Raw genomic sequence first — 9,106 nt, 5'->3', positions numbered from 1 at the left:
TCATAACCCATCCGAAGGATTCTATCTGATCTTATAAAGGTTGATTTAAATTCAAATCTCTTAAAAGATGTCAGATATCTGAATATAATTCAATCTAAAATTTAACAAATTATTAAAAAGAAAAAACATAAAAGTTCATATAAACATATTTATAAATAAATAATTAATATGTATTTTCACTGTATGTGTGATCAAATCAGATCAAATTCTTTTGGATCGAATAGGGGTGATCTGAATTCGTTCTGGTTTTTATCGGATCTTATTATTCGATCCAAAATCCCATGGGGGATATCCAAGTCCAAAATATAGCGTTGGGTTTGAATTCGGACCAGACTATAATCCGGTCCATTTGCACACCTAGAGAGCACTTGTCACCTTTCTGTGAGTCTTACCACATCAAAAAAAAAAAAAAAAATTAGAACATGTATTCCAATTATGTTTTTATGTTTACACGTAAAAACGAGTTGGATTTGTTAAAAAAAAAAAAAAACATTGAGATAATCATTTTGAAAACAAGAACAAATTTTAGTGGTTTGGATACTAATTATATGATTTATAAAACAGGACATGCATCAATCACCAGAATTGCATTAATTTTGAGTATTATTGAGAAAAGATCCCCTTGAGGTGATGTTGATACCCTTCCAATTCTCCCACGCAATTCAATTCATGTTCATACAATTGGAAACATCTTGACGAAACTATACAAGAGTCTGTACAAAGTTGAAAAACCAATGTAATAATCCACATGTTATTGTTCTAGTTAATGAAACGTTTTTTGTTTCAGTTTTAAGAATTAAAAAAAAATAATACATATATAACCAAAGGCACGTTTCTGTATTTTTGTTTTGGGTTCAATTATGATGTCAAAAAGATATAATATTAATACCGAAAAAGTTTGTAACCAATATCAATCAATATCATAAAAATGGTAATCAATCAGGTGCAAAATTTCTTTTTTTACGACCCATTTGGTTTCCGAGTATGCAAAGAAACAACCGTATAAGTATCTGTATAACCACCGACTCTGGGAGAGCTTATTCATCATCCATCCTAGAAAAGCTTGACTTATTTGGAAAAAAAGAGCCTGAGTTGCTTTGAAGCTTCGTGCGCGTGATCATGTTGGGTTACTACAGCCCCACTTAAAACTTATCCCCATATCCATTCGGGGCCAGGAGGCAGAAGGGACCCTTGCTTTGCTGTTTATTACTTTATTCTATTCGACCGAAGTGTCATTTTCTTATGATCCAACCGATCAAAATGCTTTTTCACCCAGTCCTCTTGTTAGTTAGTTATAGGATCGGGGAAAAAACACTTGGTTTGGTGGTTAGAACTTGGAACAAGCTTGGATTTATTGATGAGTCATTGCACGACTAGTACTACTTCAACTTGAAGAGTCACATCACTGATCACTCTCCCACTGGCCTCCCAACTGATCCAAAGTGGTGTGTAGACACCGCGGACCGCGGTGGTTTAGTGGGCCGTTGGCGAAGCCGCGAAGGCTCTGTCTAAAGTGTAATGGAAGACACGGCAGCTGCTCTGCCCCAGTCCCCAGATCATACCCACGATGTCAGCGAGCGAGTGGTGGAACTCGGAAGTTGGAACAAGAGCGTGCGGTTTGAGAGAAACTTCCAAATGGGTGGTAGGTTCCACTCATTCGGGACCAGGCACCACACCTTGGACAAGGGACCGAAGATGTCCAGAATAGGTTCCATATTTCCCCTCCTTGCCATGGTGGCCTATATATATTTTGCTTTTTCTCACAACAAATGTCCATGGAGACATATTCTCTCCCTTTGTCATATTCTGTTTCCGTATGAAAATCGATCGATATGTAGATAAAAGAGGCAGACTAGCAGAGCACGAGTCTCAGACTAACATGTTCCTGGAAAAAGAAGAAAAAAGTATAGCCGGACAAGGCTCATGATATCATGGTTGATGATAATGACTCGCACAATTTTTCTGTAAACCACCACCACTTCCTTTCTTGGATTCAAACTCAATTACTCAAAAGAAGCCATCATTATAACGGTTCTAGGCTGCTGCTGCTTTATGCCCTGCAACGGTTTTTTCAGTCTTTCATCATTCTACCTTTACATATTTTATTCTGTAAAAATCATACCCGGAACAACGTGAGAAACACTTTCACAGAACAGATGGTATATCGTGTGGCATTCTTGTGCAAAGTTCCATGAAGTCATTTACAATACAACCACCTTGAAACATGGTACAATTTGTAATAGACGCTAACAATAACAGTAATAAAATGCTTAGACCATTAGCATAAGCAGTTGATCAAAGCATTTGAAAGTTGAAACGTTCAATTTGTAATAGATGACTCAATAAACACATTCATCATAGGTGGTCTGGAACAAATATTTATCAATATAATTGTCAAGATTTCTCAATGAATGCATTTTCTCATGCTAGGCTTACAAACTGATGACATGAATGGCATGCATGAAGCCTTCCTTTAACTGGATTAGTGATGCAGCAAGTATACGGTCAAGCACACAACACAGGCAACGAATTTACATCAGTTTGGGCACTCGATCGAGTTGGTTACATTTTTCACTGTTACAAAACAAAACGCTTCTCATTACATAATACAGACAAACAAATATTACATTGTACAAACTGCAGGCAGCCTTTCTATCTTCCTCTCTCCTGCTTAATCTTTTTCGTTTGTACAGAATGGGAAAAAAAGGAAAAAGAAACAAAAAGAAAGAAAAAAAAAATCAAGGCTTTCATTATGAAAAACCAACTTTGATGAACTCACACTAGTTACAACAATTGTATTTCCCTTCACGTGAAGATTATCTAACATTAATCAACACACGCAATCATTTAACCAGTTCCTTGGAAATGAGATACCGGAATGAAAAATTATGGGGGATCCATTCAATGCTCTTGTGGGATCTTACTTGCTGGCACCTCTGCTTGGCCTTTCTTAAGGTTTCAGGAATACACTGTTGCACCATCTCCAACACACCAACTGCAGACAAGTTAGAATCCTTTGCAAAAGACTCTACAATCTTTGGTAGAAGGATTTTCTGTTGATTGCGTACACCAAAGGTAGCACGGATGTACTCTTCTTTTGCAATTTCCAGCTCCTGGAACACTCTCTTTGGTGTGTATATGCGGACCTGAAGAAGTGCAAAGGGAGTTTAATTAGCCAATTGGAATATCTTGTACAAATTCCCCTATGACCAAGTACCACCAAAACTAAGCAAAGATTGTTTTGATCAGAGATATGGAAGAATTCTTGTTTGGCCAGGTACTTGGTACTTAATTAAATGGAAGATTGATTTTCTTTCTGATAAAAAGATGGATTTTCATCTGGATATTGAATCAAGTAAATGCGATCAGTTGTTCATGTTGGATAAACAAGAGATTGAATAGAAATATTTTGGGTGGATTATCTTCTGTAACATGCCAAGAACCAGTAGGCATGTATAAAATTCAAAGATATCCCAAACTCATTTTTGCAGACTCTATTGGGAAGAAAAGCATTGTCCAAACAAAAACAATCATCCACATATAATTATATTTCATACTAGAATATAAACGAATGGCAGACAGATTATGGATAAAGGCATACCGTAGGATCAGAATGGCTTCCTGAACAAAGTGCGAAATGTAATAGTGGTTCTGGATGCTCAATTGCATATGCTTGTCGATCATCCCCAGCCTTGAATTTCCTTTTTGTTGAGAATAGCAAACGAAGCCACTACAAACAGAAGTAAACTTTATTAGCCCCTGTACAAACATATAGTTAGGGATGAAACTTGAAACTCCAATGAACACAAGAAAGAGAAAACTTAACCAATTAGAAGGAAGAAATTATAATCAAGAAGGAAAAAAGAGTATATAAAATTAAAGTGCTCATTACACATTAAGAATGAAGGTTCGAAGTATTCAAAGGTAAATGCAAGTCATGAGATCCACCTGCCCGGGCCGAGGCATTCGACATCCCAGAATAGAACTCTGTATCGTGTCAACGCTAATAGTGTGACCCCCGACATTGTATGCAGACTGGATTGTATAAGAGTGTATTAAAGAGGATGAGAAAAGAATTTCATTCCAAGAAGAATATCAATGAGGCCCTACTCACCTTAAGGAGTAAAGACACTCTTTTCAGATTATTTTGTGGAATCCCATAAGCCAAAAATGCCTGTAGAACAAAAAAAAAATATATATATATATATATAATGTGTGACCATCCAGTCACAGCACAAGTAGAACCAAAAAGGAGGGCTGATTAGGGCACATCCCTTGTGAAAATATCAAAGGTATTTCTATTAAAGTACAACAGGTGCATAGGGGTTGCCTATCTTTTCAGAAACATAACTTGTGGTATATTCACTAGGGGAATGCCCCCTTTCAAGGATGTGCCCTAATCATAACTCCTAAAAAATCATAAATATTTAAAAAAAAAAAAAGTAAAAACCATTACATGCATCACCAATGCATTATGTATGTTAATCCAGAATGCAAGCCTCTCCTCATGCTTCATTTTTCTAGGATCAACTTCTTCCAATCGACAAACAAGTGACCTGCATGACAACATTTCACCTTTCAAGCTTTACAACAATTGAGAAAAATATTTGTACGAGAATACCATCATCAGGAGTCAGAACATTTCCCATTGAAAATGCTTTTATTTTTATTTAGACTGGATGGGTGGGATTAAATCAGCTTAACTGACTTGGCTTTGTCATGTCCTAGAAGAGACATTTGTCCAACTCTTGAGTAAGTAATTCAGATGAACAAATACATAGTTTCATTTGAATTATACATTCATGTAGCATCATAATATACGTGATGCTACATGATATGGGCATTGCTAATGGTAGAATGTCTGACTTTGCCAAGAAATGCCACACTCAAGGAGTAGTGCTAACTGTTCAATCCTGAAATTGGATTTAAATCCTTGACAGATGTTTAGAGGTAGGATTCCAAAAAGAAGTTGCATATCTATCAAACAGAAGGGAATAAAGAAATAAACCGTTCATTGTTTAGAATAAACGGAAAGAACAACAGATCATTAGTTGACTTCATAAGAATACAGAGAAGCACAATTAGTTAACATCAAAAGCAATCAGATGGAAAAAATCTCACCTAAAATTTTGTAGCATGTGTTCAATATCCCTCAGCTTCTGACTATCTCTACAAATCCAAGGCACTTCTACCATTGTACTGTAAGGACCACTGAACTCTTTCAACCCTTCAACATTGAAGGGGTTATCTAGACATTCATCAAAAGAAAAATCTTTCCTGCACCGGGGGCTCCACATATCACACTGGTTGTGTGGAGAAAATGCACTTACAGATGACAATGATGAAAGAGGAGAAGATGAAAGGCCATTTTGCATCTGCAAAGGTTCTGCAAGCTTACAATATATAGTTGACATGCACTTTATCATATCTTCAGAAATCCTGTTTGGTGTCTCAGGAATATGATCAGTGATACATGTACCCAGATGTTCAGCCAGACTGATTACATTAGAAGTGGTGTTCTCTGCAAGCTGTAGACAAGACAAAGGAACTAATACTTAAGTAGGAAAAAAAGAAATAATCATTCAGAGAATTAAAAAAAAAAAAGATAATCAAAAGAATTAGGTTACCTCCATCATAGACAAAGGTTGGGAATGGCATGCTCGTATGGCTTTAGCTACAGCATCCATTGGAGGAGAAGTTCTACAAGCTGTACGTTGTGATAGTGAGGAATGGCTACGGTGAATGCCTGAATCTAATAACTTCTCCGTAGCCCCAATAGCATTGAATTCCTTATGTGGATGAGCAAGTGGATCCAGAGTAAATGGCAAATGACCAGATTGACCCAGTGAATTTTCTCTATCAGATGTTATATCAGGTCCATTAGATTCCAGAAACATCCCTTTCTTTGTGAACAAAGGTGATTTTAACTTCTCGTCCATGGTAGATGGAGATAAGGCAGAAATTTGCTGGTCAAATGCTTTACGATATAACGAGAGAAGATACTGTTCCAAATACACAACTTCCAACTCTAATACTGCAATCTCCTTGATCAGTTCTTTTGCAGACTGGTTCAAACAAAAATAGCACTTATTAGTTGGTAGAAGCAAGAAAGTTTGATTTGAAACGTAACCACAAAGTAGTAATAAAAAAACCAAGGACACCTAAAAATGCATTTATAAGCACCAAATTTATTTTGCAAACTCCAAATACATTATACTGTCAGAAAATAACCGTGTTTAAAATGGTAAGATTACAAATCCACACAATGATATTCCTGTTAGCCCCATGAAACGATCAAGACACCATTCTTGAATAAATGTTAACTTATAAAAAGCTAACAGAAAATTCATATAGTTAACAATGCTACACATTACTAGCAAATAGTACGATTTGCTCACAAAGAGCATTAAAAATCCACATCTATTCCAGTAAATTAAGACAGGAAAGAACTACCTTGGGCATTGAGTTCTCATTTGAGATGTCATTGGAAGAGGTCCTATAGCCCAATGCCTTTTCTAGAGCACGCCGTACCACAAATTGGTCTTGTAACCGTTTCTCAAGTTGTAGAATCTGTGTAAAGGCCAAATATCTTATCAAGCCATGGGGTTGAGGCAGAAACATGACAGAGTTACTATAGGTATTAAATAACAAATACCAACTTTCATCAAGAATTAGACATAACAAGAGATAGATAGAGAGAGTAATTATTGGAGAGAATAGCACAGGAAAAAGTAGTTCCTAATTTCATCTAAGGTGACTCAAAATTGGGCAACCAAATGAAAAATATCATCATGGGCTTGTTGATTTTTCATACAATTATCGTTCTGATTGTAGAAATTCAGCTTCATACCTCTTGCTTCAAAGAATGTTGGATGCCAGTCTTAGGGGAGTTGTTCATCTTGGTTTCAGCATAGCCCGTCACTTTACCCATATCCTTGTACCATACAAAATCTAATATCAAACACTTGGACAATGCTTACAAGATGGTTCAAAAGGAAATTTATTCAAAATTTTGTCCATTGCCTAGATAATATGTGCTCGTGTTTTTTACTCTAAATCCAAAAGGTGGGAGCAAATGTAAAATAAAACACCAAGGTAATATGATGAAAAAAAAATCCTAGCATTTTAGAATTACCAAACGAAAATGCAAAGAGAAAAATGACCTTACCAACTTTGGACGATGAGTGGTTCCAGGGGAAATATTCCAATTTTCTTCATTGACTCTTTGATCGGTCTCACTGTAATTACAAAGACCCAAAAAACAGAGTCACAACCGCTTTGGCAAGTGAAAATCGCATCTACTTGTTCAGGAATAAATGCATTTGAGTATTATAACTGATCAACCTTTGTTGCCAAAGAGATCCTCCAGTTTTTCGTCCCCACCCCACCCGGCTACTCCCCAACCCCAATGCCTATTTCAGAATGTCTCCATTGCCCCGAGACACAAAACTCTAGATACAACATTTCAGCAGCTTTAATTCGTACTTGTCAAGGGAGGTGCGCGTCTGTTGTTTTTAGACAATAGAACTAGAGAATGGCCAAAACATAAAAAGGCTTGTTTTGTGCTTTAAGAATAAAAAATCTGCAACTAATCGAAATTTTAATCTCTAATTTTCCATTCGTGGAGAATCCATGCCATGTGTTTTACAGATAACCAATTGTCTTCGACTACCAAAGAGGGAAGAAAGGGTGAGAAAAATTAAAAAAAAAAGTTTCTTTTTTTGTTTTATTTTTAAGAAGAAGAAGAAGAAGACAAAATGAAGAAAGCTTCTTTAAGAAGAAGAAGAAGAAGAAAAAGAAAAGAAAACAAACAAAGTTGCAGAGATGCGATTAGCTACCTTTTCGAACGCTTGTGTCTTGTTACTTCCATGTACTTCGAAGATCTCAAAGAAGAATCCCGCCACTTAATTTCTTGCATTTTAACTCCAGAACTTGCTTCAAACACCATTCTTGAAAATGTGCTTCAATAGCTGTAGTTCCAGAAAGATTTCCACCAGAAGAGACATGTTTTCAGAGAAAAAGGAACTAACAAGAAAACATCCAACAAACACTCAGAGTTTATCTTAGAGGCAACTCATTTGGAAGACATAGAAAATAGAACCAGTACCAAAGTAGCAAGCCAAACTACTCAGAGAGAGAGAGAGAGAGAGAGAGAGCAAACCCACCCAGATTGATTGTTGACAAGATGAACCAAATCCTCAAGTGCAATGGTCAAGTGGGTTTTCACATATGTCTGATTAGGCTCACGAATACCATTTTTACTTGTGTATTGCAGCAACCGACAAAACTACTTCACGACCACGAAGTCATAATTTGACGAGAACAGGCCCTGACGAAGAAGACTCGCTTAAATTCATAAACATTGCTCAAAAAGAGGAAGAACATTGACTAAAAGCCTCTCCCCTTCTTAAGGGTCCGAGTCCATTGGACTTTTTGTAACGGTGAGCTTTTTACTTTTGACGCATTAAAAGAAGGAAATCCGTTCGTGAGCTTTAATTGAAGAAAGTTACACCCTCGCACTTGAATGTCAATGTCGAAAGTAGACAAATTTCTCTAGCACATCAAATCTCAAGGGACAATAGGGAGGATGAAAATAGTGGCTGAGTATAAACTAGTGTGTCTTTTAATAATCCAATCCCCACATTCTCCTCTTCTCTGGTCATGGAAGCAAGTGGGAGTTGGTGACCAATCCCTATCCCACATGCACCTTTCTATTCTATATATTCAATTCGTATGCAAATTTCCCAGCTGTAGTCTGTAGATAGTATTTAGTAGCCAAGCTCCAGATACTGATGAGAAATGGAGGTAAATTTGTAGAGGGTCGTGACTGGATTTTATTCTGGGATTTGTCAAAATTGAATCCAGAAATCCAGCAAATTGGCGTGTAGAATTGGTGAATTGAACTGTGCTCATGTATACATGTTATATATACATAGAAGTCTAAAGAGGATGATTAACAATTTAACATTAGTGAGAAGTGGGGTATGTGTAGAAGGTAAAGACTAAAGAGCAATAAGAGGAGAAAAAAGATCCCCCTCAAAAGGGCTGAAAGGGGAGGTATAAAGGAGACATAGGGTGCTTGAAAGAAGGGGGCTTTGTTTCTTTA

General features: G+C 36.7%; 1 protein-coding gene across 3 annotated transcripts; it reads right to left on the bottom strand.

Moving 5' to 3' along the window:
• Positions 1-2,567: 2,567 nt before the first annotated feature.
• On the bottom strand, positions 2,568-8,598 carry LOC148851005 (uncharacterized). 3 transcript variants are annotated; one of them, XM_088947436.1, is made up of 12 exons: positions 8,166-8,598; positions 7,839-8,025; positions 7,169-7,238; positions 6,851-6,934; positions 6,454-6,570; positions 5,628-6,065; positions 5,122-5,528; positions 4,457-4,556; positions 4,115-4,174; positions 3,949-4,035; positions 3,602-3,730; positions 2,568-3,146 (listed from the first exon to the last, which is right to left on the bottom strand). In XM_088947436.1, the coding sequence occupies exons 2-12, from the start codon at positions 7,946-7,948 to the stop codon at positions 2,844-2,846; spliced, it is 1,905 nt and encodes a 634-aa protein (XP_088803562.1). In that variant the 5' UTR covers positions 7,949-8,025; positions 8,166-8,598; the 3' UTR covers positions 2,568-2,843. The 3 variants fall into 3 exon arrangements, with proteins under 3 accessions (XP_088803562.1, XP_088803563.1, XP_088803564.1); XM_088947437.1 differs by having other exon boundaries at positions 7,839-7,970; positions 8,166-8,440; XM_088947438.1 differs by lacking the exons at positions 7,839-8,025; positions 8,166-8,598 and adding an exon at positions 7,345-7,540.
• Between the last annotated feature and the right edge of the window lie 508 nt (positions 8,599-9,106).

The sequence above is a fragment of the Nelumbo lutea genome, chromosome 5, assembly GCF_056320005.1.
Source record: "Nelumbo lutea isolate HS-2025 chromosome 5, American lotus-T2T, whole genome shotgun sequence".
Taxonomy (NCBI): domain Eukaryota; kingdom Viridiplantae; phylum Streptophyta; class Magnoliopsida; order Proteales; family Nelumbonaceae; genus Nelumbo; species Nelumbo lutea.
The sequence above is the reverse complement of the archived record's forward strand: the minus strand, read 5'-3'. Positions and strand labels throughout refer to the sequence as shown.

Bases quoted from the DNA above. Each gene is read 5' to 3' on its own strand.
- LOC148851005 (XM_088947436.1), bottom strand. From the start codon at position 7,948: ATGGTGTTTGAAGCAAGTTCTGGAGTTAAAATGCAAGAAATTAAGTGG. The intron at 6,571-6,850 runs GTATGAAGCTGA...GCCTTTACACAG, and splicing joins AACATTCTTTGAAGCAAGAG to ATTCTACAACTTGAGAAACG. The intron at 4,036-4,114 runs GTGAGTAGGGCC...TATACAATCCAG, and splicing joins GAGTGTCTTTACTCCTTAAG to TCTGCATACAATGTCGGGGG.